General features: G+C 40.7%; 1 protein-coding gene across 1 annotated transcript; it reads left to right on the top strand.

Annotated features, from left to right (window-relative positions):
- The first annotated feature begins 12,792 nt into the window (after positions 1-12,792).
- Positions 12,793-15,959, top strand: LOC135549183 (mitochondrial uncoupling protein 2-like). The gene is made up of 8 exons (XM_064979222.1): positions 12,793-12,885; positions 13,257-13,392; positions 13,715-13,921; positions 14,086-14,293; positions 14,395-14,592; positions 14,696-14,797; positions 14,898-15,078; positions 15,263-15,959. The coding sequence occupies exons 3-8, from the start codon at positions 13,796-13,798 to the stop codon at positions 15,375-15,377; spliced, it is 930 nt and encodes a 309-aa protein (XP_064835294.1). The 5' UTR covers positions 12,793-12,885; positions 13,257-13,392; positions 13,715-13,795; the 3' UTR covers positions 15,378-15,959.
- Positions 15,960-21,751: the final 5,792 nt, after the last annotated feature.

The following is a 21,751-nucleotide window of genomic DNA, read 5'->3' on the forward strand; positions in this document are numbered from 1 at the left end:
TCCCCAATGTTCCTCAGAGGAACCTATTTCACTGTATCACAGCAGTCACTTTCTGCACATGCAGCAGGTGCTCAATGTACCACATGTATACTGTATGTACTTTTACCCATTACTGAATCAGCGTACAAGGCATTGTAGACATTTTGATTCCAATATGTTTTATATAGTATCAGTGAAACCAAGTACTGGCAGGCAGACTCTGACTGCTATTGCCATGGTTTTCATGTAGAGATATAGTGCACAACACCAAAGAGACCAAAGACCAAAACAGTGTTCCTCCTAACTTAGCCTCTTGATGGGCTGCAATTGTATATACACATTCCACTCTTACTCTTGCCTTTCCTATGCATCAAGGGGAAGAATGAACAGATGTTGATCTAAACCAGTGGTTCCCAAACTTTTTATAGTCTCGTACCATTTCAAACATTCAACCTCTAGCTGCGTACCCCCTCTAGCACCAGGGTCAGCACACTCTCAAATGTTGTTTTTTGCCATCATTGTAAGCCTGCTACACACACACTATATGATACATTTATTTAACATAAGAATGAGTGTGAGTTTGTCACAACCCAGCTCGTGGGAAGTGAGAAAGAACTCTTATAGGACCAGGAAACAAATAATAATAATCAATAATTTTGCTTTTTACTAAGCCAGCTTACATATAAAACCTTATTTGTTCATAAAAAATGGCGAATAACTCACCACAGGTTAATGAGAAGGGTGTGCTTGAAAAGATGCACATAACTCTACAATATTGGGTTGTATTGAAGAGAGTCTCAGTCTTTTTCCACACACAGTCTATGCCTGTATTTATTGATTTTGTGCTAGTGAGGGCCGAGAATCCACTCTCACATAGGAACGTGGTTCCAAAGGGCATCAGTGTCTTAACAGCGCGATTTGCCAAGGCGGGATACTCTGAGCGTAGCCTAATCCAGAAATCTGGCAGTGACTTCTGATTAAATACAATTTTCACAGAACCGCTTGTTGCAATTTCGATGAGGCTCTCTTGTATATGGATAATGAATTCAGTTGTTTGTGTCATCCATTTCCAGAAAGGATCTGCGTAACACCCAACTCAGGTGCTTCGCTATATCACATTTGACATCGTCCATAAGCTTGAGTTCCTTTGCACACAAAAAATCATACATTGATGGAAAGACAGGAAGAAGCCATAAAAAGCCAGACTACGCTTTGCAACAGCACATGGGAACAAAGATCATACTTTTTTGGAGAAATGTCCTCTGGTCTGATGAAATAAAAATAGAACTGTTTGGCAATTATGAACATTGTTATGTTTAGAGGAAAAAGGGGGATGCTTGCAAGCCGAAGAACACCATCCCAACCGAGAAGCACGGGGGTGGCAGCATCATGTTGTAGAGGTGCTTTGAGGCAGGAGGGACTGGTCCACTTCACAAAATAGATGGCTTCATGACAAAGGAAAATTATGTGGATATACTGAAGCAACATCTCAAGATATCAGTCAGGAAGTTAAAGCTTGGTCGCAAATGGGTCTTCCAAGTGGACAATGACCCCAAGCATACTTCTAAATTTGTCGCAAAATGGCTTAAGGACAACAAAGTCAAGCTATTGGAGTGGCCATCACAAAGCCCTGACCTCAATCCCATAGAAAATTTGTGGGCAGAACTGAAAAAGTGTGTGCGAGCAAGGAAGCCTACAAACCTGACTCAGGTACACCAGCTCTGTCAGGAGGAATGGGACAAAATTCACCCAACTTATTGTGGGAAGCTTGTGGAAGGCTACCCAAAACGTTTGACCCAAGTTACACAATTTAAAGGCAATGCTACCAAATACTAATTGAGTGTATGTCAACTTCTGACCCACTGGAAATGTGATGAAAGAAATAAAAGCTGAAATAAATTGTTCTCTCTACCATTATTCTGACATTTCACATTCTTAAAATTAAGTGGTGATCCTAACTGAGCGAAGACAGGGAATTTTTACAACGATTAAATGTCAGGAATTGTGAAAAACGGAGTTTAAATGTATTTGGCTAAGGTGTTTGTTAACTTCCGACTTAAACAGTATAACACACTGTGGCTGAGGAAAGGCACTACTCCCAATATAAGTGAACCCCAAATCAATGTAGTTCTCATCATATTTGCGCCTCTTCGATGGTCCAACCTCCCTGTCTGTTGTTCGTCGCTTTCTTGGATAAGGCGTCAATAGCTCTTCGGTTGCATCAGGTTCACAACTGTCAATGCTAGCTGGGCTAACAACAAAATAATTACTGATGATAGCATTGGATGTGCTCGTGGAAGCAGAACAACTTGTGCCGTCGACAGGTGCAGGTGTAGTTCTGCTGGTAGTAGCAGTACTACCAGTTGAGCTGATATGTGACTCTAGGAACGCGGCCTTGCTTTTTTATTAACCATTAATCCATTTTTTTTGCTCGAAAAACCTCACCCAAATGTATAGCCCTGTTGGCTAATATAAATGGGCCATTTGAAAATGTGAAGAAAATAAATATTTAAAAAATATTTGTTATAAATGTGATGATAAATGATAAATGTGAATCACATTTTTATTTGGCGTACCACACAACGTGCTTAGTCATTGCCGATAATGATGGGAAAAACACTGGACCTGAGGATTTATGGTGGATATGAACCATATGGTTCAGTTTACTCTCATCTGTAACAGGTGGTGTATCCTTTAGAAAGGAGGGGGGACCATCTAGGGCATACACTATATGTTCCTCTCCCTCACATGACCTTGTAAGATGTATCTCATCTCTCAATCCATCCCACACGTATCCCTACAACCTCTCTACCACTCCCCCAACAACAACCACTGAGGAGCAACTCACATCTCTCCATTTCGCCTCCTTCTCTCCTCCCGCCCCCCAGTATGATCAGTGGTGGAAAAAGTATCCAATTTTCATACTTGAGTAAAAGTATAAATCATTTAAAATTCCTTATATTAGCCAAACCAGACAGCAGGATTTGCTTGTTTTTTTTATTTAGGATAGCCACTCTCCAACACTCAGGCAACAGTTACAAATGAACAGTGGTGGAAAAAGTATCCAATTGTCATACTTGTGTAAAAGTAAAGATACCTTAATAAAAAAATACTCAAGTAAAAGTGAAAGTGATCTAGTAAAATACTACTTGAGTAAAAGTCTAAAAGTATTTGGTTTTAAATCTACTTAAGTATCAAAAGTAAATGTAATTGCTAAAATATACTTCAGTATAAAAAGTCAAGAATAAATCATTTCAAAATCCTTATATTAAAACAACCAGATGGCATAGTTTTCTTGTTTTTAACATTTACAGATAGCCAGGGGCACACTCCAACACTCACACATAATTTACAAACTAAGCATTTGTGTTTAGTGAGTCCGTCAGATCAGAGGCAGTAGGGATGACCGGGCATGTTCTCTTGATAAGCACGTGAATTTGACCATTTTTCTGTCCTGCTAAGTATTCAAAATGTAACAAGTACTTTTGGGTGTCAGGGAAAATGTATGGAGTAAAAAGTATATTATTTTCTATAGGAATACAGTGGAGTAAAAGTAAAAGTTGTCAAACATATAGATAGTAAAGTAAAGTACAGAAACCCAAAAAACGACTCAAGTAAACTCTGCAAATAAGAAACGACTCTTTTTCAGGCCCCTGTCTTTCAAAGATAATTCGTAAAAATCCAAATAACTTCACAGATCTTCATTGTAAAGGGTTTAAACACTGTTTCCCGTGCTTGTTCAATGAACCATAATCAATGAATGAATATGCACCTGTGGAACGGTCGTTAAGGCACCAACAGCTTACAGACGGTAGGCAGTTAAGGTCACAGTTATGAAAACTTAGGACACTAAAGAGGCCTTTCTACTGACTCTGAAAAACACCAAAAGAAAGATGCTCAGGGTCCCTGCTCATCTGCTTGAACATGCCTTAGGCATGCTTCAAGGACGCATGAGGACTGCAGATGTGGCCGTACTGTGAGATGCCTAAGACAGCGCGACAGGGAGATAGGACAGACAGCTGATCGTCCTCGCAGTGGCAGACAACGCTTGTAACAACGCTTGCATAGGATCGGTACATCCGAACATCACACCTGCGGGACAGGTACAGGATGGCAGCAACAACTGCCCGAGTTACAATAGGAATGCACAATCCCACACAAGCGCACAGAATGGGACCACTGAGTGCTGAAGCTCATAGTGCTGAAGTGCTGAAGCTCCATGGTTTCCATGGCCGAGCAGCCGCATACAGGCCTAAGATCACCATGCGCAATGCCAAGTGTCCTCTGGAGTGGTGTAAAGCTCGCCACCATTGGACTCTGGAGTAGTGGAAACACGTTCTCTGGAGTGATGAATCGTGCTTCACCATCTGGCAGTCTGACGGAAGAAACTTGGTTTTGCGGATGCCAGGAGAACGTTACCTGCACCAATGCATCGTGCCAACTGTACATTTTGGTAGAGGAGGAATAATGGTCTGGGGCTGTTTTTCATGGTTCGGGCTAGGCCCCTTGGTTTCAGCTAAGGAAAACTTTAAAGCTACAGAATACAATGACATTCTATACGATTCTGTTCTTCCAGCTATGTGGCAACAGTTTGGGGAAGGCCCTTTCCTGTTTCAGCATGACAATGCCCCTGTGCACAAAGCGAGGTCCATGTAGAAATGCTTTTTCGAGATCGGAGTGGAAGAACTTGACTGGCCTGCACAGAGCCCTGATCTCAACACCATCAAACACCTTTGGGATGATTTGGAATGCAGACTGCGAGCCAGACCAAATCGCCCAACATCTGTGCCCAACCTCACTAATGTTATTTTGGCTAAATGGAAGTCCCCGCAACAATGTCCCAACATCTAGTGGAATCCTTCCCAGAAGAGTGGAGGTTGTTATAGCAACTCCATATTAATACCCAGGAGTTTGGATTGAGTGCGTGCGTTGCTTGAGTTAAACAGTCTCTATTTAATACTGTATCTCTGTACTGGGATCCTGTGTTGCTCTCACTAGTAAACCCATTCTATTCTTTCTAGTAATCCCCTCATTAGAAGCAGGAGCCTCTAGAATCCAAAAGCACAGAGTGTGGTACCCTAGTACAAAACTGTTGGCCCAGCGTCGTCTGGCATACAGTGCATTCGGAAAGTATTCAGACCCCTTGACTTTTTCCACATTTTGTTACGCTACAGCCTTATTTTAAAATCTATTAAATTGCTTTTTCCCCTCAATCTACACTCAATATCCCATAATGACAAAGCAAAAACAAGTTATAAGAAATGTTTGCAAATGTATTAAAGATAAAAAACTGAAATATAACATTTACATATTTATTCAGGCCCATTCTTTAGTCAGTACTTTGAAGCACCTTTGGCAGCGATTGCAGCCTCAAGTCTTTTTGTGTATGATGCTACAACCTTGGCACACTGTATTTGGGGAGTTTCTCCCATTCTTCTCTGCAGATCCTCTCAAGCTGTCAGGTTGGACGGGGAGCTTTGCTGCACAGCTATTTTCAGGTCTCCAGAGATGTTTGATTGGGTTCAAGTCTGGGCTCTGGCTGGGCCACTCAAGGACATGCAGAGACTTATCCCAAAGCCACTCCTGCAGTGTCTTGACTGTGTGCTTAGGGTCGTTGTCCTGTTGGGAGGTGAACCTTCACCCCAGTCTGAGGTCATGGAAACAGCATGCACCTGATCTCAATTTCGAGTCTCATTAGCAAAAGGTCTGAATAGTTATGTAAATAAGCAATTTCATTTTTTTGTGTTTTTAATACATTTGCAAACATTTCTAAAAACCTGTTTTTGCTTTGTCATTATGAGGTATTGTGTGTAGATTAATGAGGAAATGTTTTATTTAATACATTTTAGAATAAGGTTGTAATGTAACAAAATGTGGAAAAGGGGAAGGGGTCTGAATGTATATGGTGGGTCAGTGCCATGTGGGCATAATGGATGTAGCATGGTCATCAGATACAGTACATCAAACAGTTTTTATATGTGGTAGAGTAAATCCATGTAAAATGTTAATTGAAAGTTCTCACTGAAGGGTTCAACAATCTGTACTACAGCAACCTCCATTTCATACGAATACGATTGATCCGATATGATGGTGCCAGTGCCACACTCTTGAATACGCCCTGTCAGCCTGTCTCACTGCCCAACTATTTCAAATCAAATCAAATTTTATTTGTCACATACACATGGTTAGCAGATGTTAATGCGAGTGTAGCGAAATGCTTGTGCTTCTAGTTCTGACAATGCAGTAATAACCAACAAGTAATCTAACTAACAATTCCTAAACTACTGTCTTATACACAGTGTAAGGGGATAAAGAATATGTACATAAGGATATATGCATGAGTGATGGTACAGAGCAGCATAGGCAAGATACAGTAGATGGTATCGAGTACAGTATATACATATGAGATGAGTATGTAAACAAAGTGGCATAGTTAAAGTGGCTAGTTAAAGTGGCTATTTCTGTCATTGTGCAGGGAGGGTTGGCACAGAATGTGGAGCCGGGTCATCATCCTACACCACTACATGCCCTCTGACCTCCACCAACTGACCTAGTAAAGACTGGGGAATGATGGTGGAAGTTTGCTGTAAGCTCAAATGTGATACGGGCTGTGGGTACCTGGGGAGAGCTGGAGGCTGGGTAGCCAGCAGATTCCGACCCCACCGTCAGCTTGTTTACACTGAGCTGCATTGTGGTGTGAACACAATCATGTGCAACTCAATAACGTGACTTGGCAGAAAGCGCCCCATATCCCACAGGCTACGTGTTTGTATACAGCCTCGTGCATCTGAAAACAGGAACATTGTCTGGTATGTCTGGGAACCTGGCTGGGTAGTCAGCAGATTCTTACCCGACCATCAGCTCGTTTACACACCAGTGACCTCTAACCTAGTCTCTATGCTGTAGACATCCCTTCAAGCTCTCTCTCACTCTGAGACAATTTTCAACAAATTGATTACACTTTATTTTTCTATTTTGTGTTGTGCTCATACAAAAGTGTAAGTTGTCTTCATGTGTGAGAGCTTTGCTGGGGGACCAGTGGCTTGAAACTTGATCCCAGATATTTCCATGAAGCCCTAACTCACCCCTCTTAGTAAACAACTTACAGCATATTAGGTACATGTCACAAGGTGGAAAAATGACCAGGTTCTTAGGATCTGGGTTGAGCAGTTGAGTGACGTAGAGACAAAGGATTAGTTTCAAAAACATTTATTTTAGGGCATGGTTCTTTCCATAACTTAAGAATCTTCTGCTGCTCCATTACATTGTATCAATAAATTGCTTTAAAACTATTCAGGATTAAAACACAAAAACATAACAAAGGAAAATACAAGCCCAGGAGGCAGGTTGTCCATGGTCTATTAACTTCCATTGTCCTACAACCTAAACCATCTCACACATAGCCCAGCAAACAGTAACCTGCCAGACCTCTGGACTGCATCACTTCCCATGGGCAGCCACCTAAAACACAGAAAAAAACAGGGTTTAAATACATGCTACCTGTAAAATCAATCAGTCCATTATCCAATCAAATCGCTCATTTAGTCAATAAGGCAACTTGTCAAACCTGTGAGGCTATGACACAAGGTGACAGTGCTCAAGGTTTGTAAAGTATTTGAACTGATAATATCTTACTTTGCAGTTTGCATATATAGACCATAGGTCATGTTCTGATCTCTTATGTCCATAGAGGGAGCAGGTGTACATGTGTATCATACTATCTGAGAAATGAATTGCAGTCAAAGGAGGCCTCACACAAACGTCCAGTCACACGGCAGTTTTCCGTTGGGTCAGTGGGCTTTACTAATAGCCTCTTAAGGATGTACTGACCGATATATTTATAGTGATGCAGGAATGATCTATTTCACCAGCCTGAGCCAGAGTACATAGTAGACTGAGGGAGGAGGGGAACGAGACATCTGGTGGCTGTGTGAGGCAGCCATGTCTGGAATCAGTTTCACTTTTATAAGAGAAGAGAAGTGGGGGCAGGGCAGGCTTGTGAGCGAGAGGGTAGGGTGGCTGTTTACCAGAGTGTGTGCGTAAAGGTCATAGGATGTGTCAAGGAAACTGGTTCCAGCCAGAGAGAGAGAAGACATGCAGGTGGCATCTGAAACTCAGTCTCTCCTCCCCTGTAGTAACGTGTCACAGTGTACCCAAACTACAGTACATGCCTGTGATTCCTGTGCTCGTGCCTTGTGGAGCTTGAACAAAGGCAGAGCTATGGTGTAGTGGTGTGTTCCAGTGCTATTGGGTGGCAGTTGAGTTTGTTAGTAGCTAGGTTTCCATCCAATTGGCAACAGATTGTCAAGAGAATATTAACAAATCTGCATAACTCAAATTTGCGCATTTTCCCACCAGAGATGTGTTTCCATCAAATTGACTTGTTGTGAGATGGCATAGTGTACATAAAAATAGCTTTCGCTATATACTGAATAAAAAATACAAGTTAAATGGGTGTCCATCGCATTTTCAACTCTAATTATGTTTTTGTTCACTAAATGTTTTGCATTATACAGTGCCTTCAGAAAGTATTCACACCCCTTGACTTTTTCCAGATTTGTTGTGTTACAGCCTGAATTTAAAATATATTAAATTGAGATTTTGTGTCACTGGGCTACACACAATATCCCATTAATGTCAAAATGGATTTGTTTTTTGAAATGTTTACAAATTCGTTGAAAACGAAACGCTGAAATGTCTTGAGTCAATAAATATTCAACCCCTTTGTTATGGTAAGCCTAAATAAGTTCAAGAGTAAACCTTTGCTTAACAAGTCACATAATATATTGCATGGAATCACTCTGTGTGCAATAATAGTGTTTAAAATGATTTTTGAATGACTACCTCATCTCTGTACCCCACACATACAATTACTGTATCTGTAAGGTCCCCAAGTTGAGCAGTGAATTTCAAACACAGATTCAACCACAAATACTCACTCTAACTTAAAAGATAAGGCCAAATATAAACTGGAGTTGCTAACCAACATTTAATGTTCCTGAGTGGCCGAGTTACAGTTTGACTTAAATCAGTTCGAAAAGCTATGGCAAGACTAGAAATGGCTGTCTAGCAGTGATCAACAACCAACTTGACAGACCTTGAAGAATTTAAAAAAGAATAATGTGCAAATATTTTACAATCCAAGTGTGTAACACTCTTAGAGACTTACCCAGAAAGACTTACAGCTGTAATCACTGCCAAAGGTGATTCTAACATGTATTGACTTAGGGGTGTGAACACTTATGTACATTTGATATTTCTGTATTTAATTTTCAATTAATTTTCTCAAATTAAATTTGCTCAAATGTTTTCACTTTGTCATTATGGGGTATTGTATGTAGATGGGTGAGATGTAAAAAAAAAAATCCATTCTCAAAATGTGGAATAAGTCAATGGGTATGAATACTTTCTGAAGGCTCTGTATAAGGTTAATTTGAGTAAAGTCAACCCAGACAGTGAAGGGCTGTCCCAGGCCAGCACGATGCTTGACCTTTCTTTGGGACTCAAATAGAAGTGCAAATGGGTGTTACGTAAGGCTTTGCCATTTACTCATCATACTGCGTGAAATATTTTATCTGTGTATGGCCTGTTTCTAAATATAAAATCAGCTGGCTAGAAAAAACATTTTCTGCTCAGTGTGCATGCATGTGTGGGAGAGAGGACAAATAAATATTAAAAGTTAAACTAAAGTCAGCATTAAGAGTTAAGTGATGGAGCAGAAAAGGAGGCTGGAGTGCAGTGTATGTGGAGGAAGCAGAGATGGGCGAAAATTCCAAAATACAGATACAAAATACCATAAAGATCAATGTATCAAAATAAATGCCATTAAAGCCACTTCACAACACAACACTAAACAATAAATTCATTGCATTATAACGATGGCAAACGGTCCCCTTAAACTGTTAGGGCCTACTTAAAACTGTCCCAACACCAGAGCTTTCTTTCCATCACTACACCTGGTTATCAGCGGAGCTTTGTCTGGCAGTGAAACAGTTCATTCAGCCTCATTTACTGCCTTTTTATAAAACATAGCTGATATGACTGACTTGCTTAAACAAATGTGGTTACTACTGACAATTGAGATGTACAAACTATGGCATAAGGGGACGACGAGCGTATAAGAGGCATCCACAATTTCGATTAAGATATAAATGAGCGAGCTCGGATGGATGTAGTTAATATAATATAAGTATAGGTTCAGCACTTTTGAAATGTACAGCAACAGAATTCAGAACATGGGCTATGGGCTATACCTGGCACCATCATTACGCGCACCTTCACCTCATTATGAGTCACACCAGAAATCCATCACTTCACTGATTACCTCCCCTATATCTGTCACTCCCTTAGTTCCATTTCCCCAGGCAATATTGGTTATGTATTTCATGTTTAGACGCTACTCTTGTTTTGTTTCGGGCCATGTTTCTTGTAATATTAAACGCACCACCTGCACCTGCTTTACGACTAAAAGCATCTCCGTTACAGAATACTGCCTCAACAAATGGAAGCAGCAGGGATCCATCACTTCACTGATTACCTCCCCTATATCAGTCACTCACTTAGTTCCATTGCCCAGGCAGTGTTAGTTATGTGTTTCGTTCCATGTTTTTGTACTATTAAACTCACCACCTGCTTTTCAACTTCCAGCGTCTCCGTTACAACAACTTACACTTAGCATTACGTTCTTAGCTACAGTATACAGTACATATCTCCCTGTCATATAACATAATTTATGCAGCAGCATAGAATACATTTTTGGACTCACCATTGTGCTGTGCCCACTTGAACAGGAAGGTGGCGTGACAGTCCTTGTCGACAAATTTTGTCATCAAAGACTGTCATTCTCTGGATTTATGGTGCTTTCAAGACAACTGGGAACTCTGAAAAAGTTTAAATCATGACGTAAGTGATCTTCAGGTTGGAGCTCTAGAAAGAGACCCGAGTTCCCGACTTGGAATTCCGAGTTGGATGACCATTCAAAATGTATTTTCCCAGTCGGAGCTCGTTTTTTTCAGAGTTCCCAGTTGTCTTGAACTCACTGAAGTCTGAGATGTCCAAGTTTCCAGTTGTTTTGAACGGGGCAGAAGTCATGCTGGATTGACAGCATGGCCAAAGTATTCAACCTTTTCTGACCCATGGTGTTGAATGTTTATCCTTTTAAGCTTGGAAAAGAGACCCTTTATCCCAGACTTGGATCACACGCCTACACTGATGGGCAGGCTAGTGATTGCTTTGCAACGCTTGCAGTTTGCCACTGATTCCTTCCAAACCAGTCATTGTTGAATTTGCGATTTCCAACTTGTTGTGTAATGCTTATGGCCTATGAGCACCGATATAATTACTCTTCGTAAAACAAGGATTGAACAGGATTTGCCAGTAGATTGTCGATGTGATTCAGGACGACTGCTTGTCTAAGATTTTGAAAGTATGATGTTGACATGATCAGTCCAAGCAAAGCTACGGTAGATATAATGTGATTTGACATTGTTTTATCTGTGGCCAATGACCTTGAGCATTCTTGGATGGGCACTTCTAATGTAACTCTATAGCAGCACCGAAGGGGCTTGAATTTTCTAGCTCTCCCCGTATGTTTTGCAGTGACAGTGTCCCCATGAGTGACAGAACACCGAGCCAATCACGACGCAACTAGAGAACCAACCCCTACGCGCTGTATTTTCCACTGGCTGCCCCACCACAGAAAACACTGAGCTCGGCTGAAACACTGGCATTTTGAAGCTGCCTTACTCAAAAAAGAAAAAAAGAGACCATGTTTGTTTTTTTTGTTTTTTTTACATTGTTTGCAAACTGATATGTGACATGTATTAATGCCAAAATAACATGCAAAACAGGCAAAAAACCTGCCCTGAATGAACCTGCCTTGAATAACGGGTTGCCACTGGTCGGAACTAGAAAACTCAGACATTTCCGACTAGCCAGTGAACGCAGCATAGGACTGAGAGTAGTGAGAGTTCTGCACTCACTGACTGAAAAAAAAAGGAAGAGCAATTTTGGAATCCAGACAAGCCTCTCCGTCTGATTGGCTAGACTCTCACCTATTATACAACCCGTGACCAATAACATGAGTGCGCTTAAGATGTAAGCAGGATACTAGGAGGTAATATGTAAATAAATGTTCTGTGTTAAAGAGGTGACAGATGATGTGTCAATGTTATTTCGTCATGTGAATAAATTAAGCAGACAGCTGTTTAGGAACAAAAATGTTTTTCTAAATAAATAAAAATTCTATAGCCTATTTGACATTAAATGTAGGCCTATTTCAATAACTCAGTACACAGCTGTTAGATCTGTGTTTGAAAAAAGAAAATGAGGCCTATAATGGTTTGAATCGTTTTCATACCATATTATTTCTTGTATACTAAATGTAGATATTGTAGGCCTATTGTTTTTGGGTGTGTTATTTACAAAGGCATACATTAGTGAGACAGCACACATTTTAAGAAATTCACCAAATAGGTTAAATCATTTGGATAAAAACATGGTCTCATACAGGCTTGAATTCAGCCTAATAACATGTTTGAGAGCATGTTTGAAATGGCCCATTGCATAATGTACAACTTCACAAGTTTAGTAATAACTTCTGTTCAGATTTTGTTGAAGATGCAGATACAGTAAACAACAGCCCAAGACGCACGACCTGAACTTGTTGTCCTACCATAAACACTTGACTTGAGATAAACATAGCATGTGTGACTCACTACGCAGTTTGACGGTATGCCTGAGCTGCAGCGCGTAAGACGAGCCTATAAATTGAGGAGTGCTTTTGTAAAAGTGCAGTACCCTGAAACAGCAAGGCGCAAAACACAACAGGATTAAACAAATTGAGGATTAATTTTTATTTTTGCGGTCATATATTGGATTACATTTTTTTTTACAAAATTCCAAGAGGTAAATATACAGATTAATTGCTTGATATATGACAGAATAAGAGCATTGAATAATTTAACCTACACTTGACTCTATAGCCTGCACTTATAGATGTATTTTTGTGACAATTTGTTTCACAACTAGGTTATTTTGTTGTGTTAAAATTGTTTTAAATTTAAATAGAAGTAGCAACAGTAGGTCTACTTGATGGTAAAATAAGGAGAAATGGTGTCTTTGGTAGGACTAGCAGCAACTGTAATGAGTGGTAGCATTTTAAGTTGTAATAGAAAAGTTAGCATATTTCATGCTAGATAAAGTCATACTTTACCATCATTATAGTCATAATCATAATATAATCATAATAATCAATGAAAGTTTGTTGATGTTCACAGGTAGTGGCATGCTGCTTTGCTGTCTCCAGGCAGATTTTATGGACCAAGACATTTCATCAGGAAAACACCTCCAAACAAGATATTTACCTGTGAAAGAGACTTGAAGATTCTCCTCATCAATATCGCTCACTGACAGGTATTACATCCCACTGAGAGCTGCACTGTATGGGAAACCCTTAGCAAATAAATCAAAGCATGTCCCGCTTAGCGGGGGAAGACAGTGATTGACCGCACCATTCTCTGTATAGCTACAATGCAAGTACACTATGTCAGTTTGGATGAACATACTATGCTAGCAGTAGTAATCTTAACCAGACAAGTCTATGTGCAAATTCATATATGATGGAATGGAATGGTGAAATGCAAGTGGTCACCTGTCCTTCATGAAAATACCTCTGTGTGATGTGATATAGTATCCAATCATTATCTCTGTGTCCTGTCCCCTCTGTTAACCACAGAGTTGATCAGCAGGCTGATCCTTGTTGTTCTACTGTTGAACTGATTGTCTTGAACTCAAGCAACACATCTCCGGCACAGCTATGGTTGGAATAAAACCCACAGACCTGGCGCCAACGACGGCTGTCAAGTTTGTTGGTGCAGGCACAGCAGCCTGCATCGCTGACCTTGTGACATTCCCCTTGGATACTGCCAAAGTCAGACTACAGGTGAGGGGCGTGGATGGATGAGAGGCAGGCTAGGTGGCCTTGATTAAAACGGAACATTAAATCTGTACGAATCAGTTAAAATGTAGATTGAATGTGAGGAAGCGCAAGCCGTGGTGAACATCCCCCAGTCAGGGGTCAGCAATCCTATCTACTTTGTATTCCAGATTCAAGGGGAGGCTCAGTTGGGGCATGGGGCCCAGGCTGTGAGGTATCGGGGCGTGTTTGGTACCATCACCACCATGGTGCGTACGGAGGGGGCCAGGAGCCTCTACAGCGGGCTGGTGGCAGGGCTCCAGAGGCAGATGAGCTTCGCCTCCGTCCGTATCGGCCTCTATGATTCCATGAAGCAGTTCTACACTCATGGCTCTGACAGTAGGTTTTACAACCCCTATATAATCTAACTTGTGCTGACCTCTATCTTATACACTTAATTTATTGGGGACCCATAACTAACTGTGCACACCTCTCTTCAGGTGCTAGCATTGTTACTCGGCTCATGGCAGGCTGCACCACCGGAGCAATGGCTGTGATGTTTGCTCAGCCCACAGACGTGGTCAAGGTGCGTTTCCAGGCTCAAGTACGTCTGGCTGACGGGGTGAAGAGATACAACGGTACTATGGACGCTTATCGGACCATTGCCCGAGATGAAGGGGTGCGGGGCCTTTGGAAAGGTTGGTAGCAATCTCACAGTCAGGAAGGAAAAATGCCTGTCCTGAAAATATTAGAGCAACTGAGAACAAAAAACCTACTTAAATCTATGTTACTCTGTTCCAGGCTGCATGCCGAATATAACGCGCAATGCCATTGTGAATTGTTGCGAGCTGGTCACCTACGACATCATCAAGGAACTCATATTGAAGTACGACCTAATGACGGGTAAGGTTACTCTCTAGTTTTGACCAAGAACTGTGTTGCATAACATATTAATGTAGCTATGTAATGTCAATGTCATGTATGTTTGATATTTCTCCCCCAGATAACCTTCCATGCCACTTCACCGCTGCGCTCGGTGCAGGGTTATGTACCACCATTGTCGCATCACCAGTAGATGTGGTTAAGACCAGATTCATGAATTCAACGTCAGGCCAGTACAGCAGCGCAATTAACTGTGCCTACACTATGCTGACTAAGGAGGGGCCAACAGCCTTCTACAAGGGGTAAGAGTTTGATCATTAAGGCTTGCTAGAAAACATTTTGAATTACATTATCCTAGATTAGAATGGAAAACTGCTGCACCCGCTATAACATCTGCTAAACTGTGTACGTGACTAATAAACTTTGATTTGAAAACACCTTTCTGCTACGCAGCTATAATAGCATCTCCTTTCCACTCTCTCACAGGTTCGTGCCCTCCTTCCTGCGACTGGGGTCCTGGAACATTGTGATGTTTGTGTCTTATGAGCAGATCAAGAGGACTATGATGAGAACAAAGACTTCCTGGGAGTCACCATTCTGATTTTTTGTTATTTTTCTAATGTTTCTCTGGACTGAGCCTTGCAGGCATGAAGGCTTCACCACAGCACAGTGGAAATCACGCCTGTTCTCCCCCATTGTTCCATGAAATGGATTTCTGGAGTGGGCTTCTAACAGTGGTGACATATGTTCATTTTTAAAGCCAGAGAGTCAGATATGTAGGATTCACAGGAGGTATGTGGCACCTTAATTGGGGAGGACAGGCTCCTGGTAATGGCTGGAGCGGAATGGTATCAAATACATCCAACATGGTTTCCATGTGTTTGATGCCCTTCCATTTGCTCCATTCCTGACATTATTATGCTCCGTCCTCCCATCAGCAGCCTCCTGTGGTAGGATTATCCACCACTATACATGTTAAGGTGTAAGGCCCAAACGGGGCCCATGTAAAATGGACTGGTAGCAATTGGCCTGTGAAACAATGGCCACATCTAGATAGTAGAGCAGAGCAATAGACCGTTCCTCTTATTCTCCCTCATTCTTTTTCTTTGACTGTGTAAAGAAATGTTTACAGTTGTGCGCTTATAATGAAGTTGTTTATATTTCTATGTATTATTTGTTTACATGTGGCGTTTTCTCATTAAGATGTGAAAGCTTGGTTTATCGCTGGTCGATATCTCATTATCAGGTCATGAATTATGTATATTCCAATGCAAATGCAATACATTCGGTTGACCTAAAACATAAATAAAGCTGCACTTTTTCCCCCAATTGGGTTGCCTTTTTGGACTTAAAATTACATTCTAAATGGTAGAGAGGTATATAACTAACCTCACTTACAGCTCTTTATCTAATGGGATCAATCTTCTCTCTGTAAAATTCCATTTTGACCCCTGAAAAAAAATGGGCGTGTAAGTGGGGCAGAGACTTCACTCGATACGCACCTGCTTTCCTTTACAAAATGGAGCATCTTTATACTTTCTTTATCCTTACTTTAGAGTGGCATACACATACAATAGTGTGCTAAGTGAGATTTAAAACTGCAGACCCAAACCATTGACTTTCGTGAACCAAATACCTTCTTCCATCATATTTGAGAGACACGTAACAACAGAGGCAAGTTAAGCCAGAAACAGAGGGAAATGCTTAAAGTTCTATTAGCACCAACTGATTCTACATGCATCATGCACTCAATTGTTTTTAATATAATTTCATGTTTTAAAGTAATACACTAACTGATCCTCTCAAGGAACTTGGTCATTACAGCCATGCGTTGTTATGTGTCCTTATTATCAACAGGGCAGCTTGTGTCAGTTGAGGAAGCTGATTGTTTCCCAGTGATGGCCCTTCTCAGCCTGTGATTGCTGATAAAGCCAGAGGCTCAATGATGAACCATGTGTGGAGGTGGTGGTAGTCAGGGCTCCAATCCTGTGACTAGACTTAAGACTAAGTCCAAAGTTAGTAAATCCATATATATTATCTTCAGTTTGATCCGATTTATAAATGTAATTATTTTCATAACACACCCATCGTGTCCAACTTGAGACCAAGTCAAGACCAACACTGGGAGGGGGACATGGGGTCTGAGACAGAGTCAAGACTGAGGCGAGAAAAATGTGAGTCCAATACAAGACCATGACTGTAATGTTGTCAAATCACCACCACAAGAGTTCAAAATGTTCAGTATTTCTGTGTTCATATTTCAGAACAACATATGGATTCTTTAGACATTCAGAATAGTGAATAAATGCTGCTGAGGAACAATAGAGCTTATTACTAACTCAGACATAGTGGGGAACAATGGACCTTCTATGCCTTCAGAGAGGGGCTAAGGATTTATATAATAATGATTCTAATAATATAATAATCATGATGATTGTACTATTATTTTCAATTATGTTCTGATTTAATCTCTTCAGGTTTTTTTTGGAAAGGAAAGGGTTAACACTGAAGAGAAAAAAAGATGCAATCCAGATTTTTCTTTGCTGGTCTCTGGGGAGATAAATCTAGCTAGCTAAATCAGCCATTGGTTAGATAAAGCTAGATAAAAGCATCTTCCATTCAACTGGGCAGAGGAATCAACCAATCACATTTTGACTTAATGGGTGGGAACGTTTTTTACAAAAACCTATGGAAACTTCTGCAACAGGTCATTGCATAATAGCGAGCAGTAGTTTTCCCATGGTCTAGCTACCTATCTTTTGTTACTGGCTACTTTGCAGCAGGTATTATCAAAGAGGATGTTGTTGCTAATTTGTTAGCTTCTCCCATTCCTAGAATAAATTTAAACAAGAAGTTCAGTTTCAAATGATCATCATCTGGTGAGTAGAACTGTGTTTTTTTATTTCAGTGCACTTGCTGTTGTTACCATCTCTTTGAAGATAACTTATCTGTGTGAAACATTGTTGCAATTAAAGTGGAACTGACAGCATTTTAGCAACATTAAATATTTTTTTTGAAAATGTTCATATACCCCCAGAAGAATATGACACTTTTTAAAAACATTTTCTGACAAGCGACCACCTAAGATATTTTCACATTTCGTAGATTCTTAGAATGTTTGGGAATTATGTATACTAAGGCATTTCTGAAAACTCTATAGCAAAATAAAGTGGAAAAGCGGCCGTGCATTTGGACAATTAATAGACACTGCAGTAAATAAACCAGAATAAAAACATTTCTCTTGTCCGGAGTCTACACAGACCGTTGCTCTATAGCCAATCATAGCTACAGTAGGCCTTTATATAAACAAGCAATTTGCCATACGGGCCTGCCATCATTCCCTTTGAACTCGACCGAGTGTTTACAGGCAGTTGCAACAGCGGGACTTTAGATCACTAGAACACATTCGCCAAAAGCCACAAAGTAAACCTGAATGGATTTCTGCAAATATTTAAACGCCACTGGAGTCCTCTTACATTTGGAAACTTTACAGTTCTATTTATCAAACAACCATGAAAAGGTAGGCTCTCTGCCTCTCTCCCTCTCTGTTATGCACATCAACAACAACAAGATCAACAACTAATGCATTTTCATTTACTTGGCCCTCAAAATTGCACTGATAAACTATGGGGAATTGTAGCCTCCTTATTCTTCTGCAGCTTGCCTGCCAATGCATGGTTTTCCCAACCAAGCACCCAAGCTAACTGGCTAAAGTTGGCTAGCTTGCGAGCTAACTACTTCCAGACACAAATAAGAGAACAACTCACTCTGACCATTTTACCAGCTGTAGCAGAGCTGGTTAGGCTGTTTACATGTTATCTGGAGTGTTCTCTAGAGTGTTTTTGTTTAAGGTTATTGACACCGGTCATAATTAGCAGGTGTTGCACGTTTGTAAATTCATCAGCTGTTCTGCACTTAGGCACACTCAGACGAGAGTGCTCTGAAATCGGAGTAGAAATCACACCTGCATTTCTAACAATATGAGGGGGAAAAAGTCAGTCACTCACCCACTCCTCCAATGGCATAATATGACATCCTCCTAGCTAGCTAACGTTAGGCTCTGTGTTTTTAGCTTACTACATAAATAGATACTTTAGCCTATTTGCCACATTATGACTGACTTGTGATCGTTACCCTTGCTAGTTTGATTGTATTGACATTCCCAGGAACGTTGAGTCAAATAACCTAATTTTAAAACCTCCTATTTAGTTGGTTTTGTAGCATAAACTGGGATTTTTTTTTTTACTGATATTATGATTGTCTGTTTGTTTCATATCCGCAAAGTAGTTAAAACTTCTTCAGGATTGGTGGGTCCTCTGCGGGACGATTGAGCTAACATAGGCTAATGCGATTAGCATGAGGTTGTAAGTAACAAGAACATTTCCCAGGAGGTAGACATATCTGATATTGGCAGAAAGCTTAAATTCTTGTTAATCTAACTGCACTGTCCAATTTACAGTAGCTATTACAATGAAATATTACCATGCTATCGTTTGAGGAGAGTGCACAGTTTTGAAAAGTTATTAATAAACAAATTCAGGGCCTGAGCTCCAGACAGTTAGATTGGGGTATGTCATTTTAGGTGAACATTTAAAAAAAGGGGCCCATCCTTAAGAGGTTTTAATGGTTGTGTTTTTGTATTCTTATGATTGGGACCTACTGGCTTGTTATGTCCAGGTTTATGGACTGCTTATCCTTTAACATCATGCTGTGTGTGACTGCTGTCTTTTCATCAGCCCTATGCAGTGGTACCTGGAGAACTGGGTATACTCTAATTTTGCCAAAAAGTTCCCAAACGGCTCGCCCAGCGAAGGAAAGCACCCTGTGCGAAAAATCCTATGAGTGTCCGATAGATCTTTCAGATTTTCACTCTCAAAACCACACGTTGTTTTATATGTACAAAATGTGATGGTCTAAGTCCACAACAATGCTTAAATCACATCAATCTGATTGGATGGGCCTGTCAGAGCCTGGCTCCCCAGTGGGTGGGCCTCTGACCACCCAGGCTCATCCATGTCTGTGCCCCTGATTGCTGTTCACAAATAGCCTACTTACCAACACTTCGGACTAAACTTTTTCAATACTTGGTTTGCATACCCATTGTTGCCTTAGTTAGCATATACTGGTAGATATCATAAGTTGAAATGTCTTTCCTACCCTACCGGCTACCGATGTCATTCTTCTGTGAGCTGCTCCATTCCAAAACCAGCTGAGAGGTGCACACTCTTTCTACCTGCAGATGATATTCCTCTAAACTAGGTTGTGTGCAGCTCGCATGTGAATATATTTTACGTTTGCAAATGTGTAGACTACTTTGTGCATGATTTCTCTATTGTACCACATAATTGATAAATCGTATACCTCCACTACACTACTTTGATATGCATTAGTAAGGATTTAGAAGTGAGTATATGCAATGCTCACTGAATGAAAAGTGGGTATATGGTTTACAGTGGCGACCCATCATTCAGCGCAGGTGAATTCATTAATTAATGCGTTGCCTGTTTTGCATGTTATTTTGGCATTCATTCGTGTCACATATCAGTTTGCAAACAATGTAAAAACACATTTATTGAGTGAATAAAGCTGCACCACAAACAGGGTTTCTTTCTTGCTTTCCTGAGTAAGGAAGCTCCAAAATGCAGGTGTTTTAGTCGAGCTCAGTGCTTTCTGTGGTGGAGGGGCATCCAGCTGGAAGTACAGAGCGTAGGCGTTGGTAATCTTCTCTAGTTGCGCCATGATTGGCTCAGTGTTCTGTCAGTGTTCACTCATGGGGACACTACGTCACCACAGTATCTACAGGGAGAGCTAGACAGTTCAATCCCCCTTGGGTGCTACCATAGATTTACATTAGAATTGCCCATCTAAGAAGGCTCAAGGTCATGGCAACAGATAAAATGATGTCAAAGCACGTTATATCTACCATAGCTTTGATTGGACTGATCATGTCAACATCATACTTTCAAAATCTTAGCTAGCAAGCTAGACAAGCAGTCATCGTCATGAATCATGTTGACGATCTACTGGCAAATCCTTTTCAACCTTGTCATATTAAGATAAATTATAGATAAAACGTATTGGTGCTCATCGGCTATTGGACATAAACATTACACAACAATTCAGATATCACAAATTCAACAATGAGTGGTTTGGAAGGAATCAGTGGCTAACTGAAAGTGTTGCAAAGCAATCACTATTTTGCTTCCCTGCCTGCCATTCTGTGGAGAGTGTGTGTGGTCCAAGTCTGGGTTTAAGGATTTAAAACATCTTTCTGACAGGTTCTCTTTTCCAATCTTTAAATGATAAACATACACACACAACACCATGGGTCAGAAAAGGTTGAATACATTGGGCATGCTGTCAATCCAGCATGACTTATTCCCTGTTCAAAACAATTGGAAACTTGGAACTGGGAAATCTCAGACTTCAGGGAGTTCAAGACAACTGGGAACTCTGAAACAAATGAGCTCCGACTGGGAAAATACATTTTGAACGGTCATCCAACTCGGGAATTCCAAGTAGGGAACTCGGGCCTCTTTCTAGAGCTCTGACCTGAAGATCACTTACGTCATGATTTAAACTTTTTCAGAGTTCCCAGTTGTCTTGAAAGCACCATAAATCCAGAGAATGCCAGACTTTGATGACAAAGTTTGATGACAACATTTGCCCATTAGAAAGACTGCCGTGCCACCTTCCTGTTCAAGTGAGCAAAGCACAACAATGGTGAATCCAAAAAGGTCTTGTATGCTGCTGCATAAATTATGTAATATGCCAGGGAGTTATGAATACTGTCGCTAAGAAAGTAATACTAAGTGTATGTTGTGTAGTAAGCTGTTAGTAGCCCAAGTGCCTCACCCTAATAATTTTGTCCCGTTTCCCCTCAGAACCTAACCTACTGTTCTGACTTGGTGGTGCACATGTAGCCTATAGCATGTTTTAGAGAAATGTTATCACTGAATATTGTAAGAGCTTTCA

This window comes from Oncorhynchus masou, chromosome 12, assembly GCF_036934945.1.
Source record: "Oncorhynchus masou masou isolate Uvic2021 chromosome 12, UVic_Omas_1.1, whole genome shotgun sequence".
Taxonomy (NCBI): domain Eukaryota; kingdom Metazoa; phylum Chordata; class Actinopteri; order Salmoniformes; family Salmonidae; genus Oncorhynchus; species Oncorhynchus masou.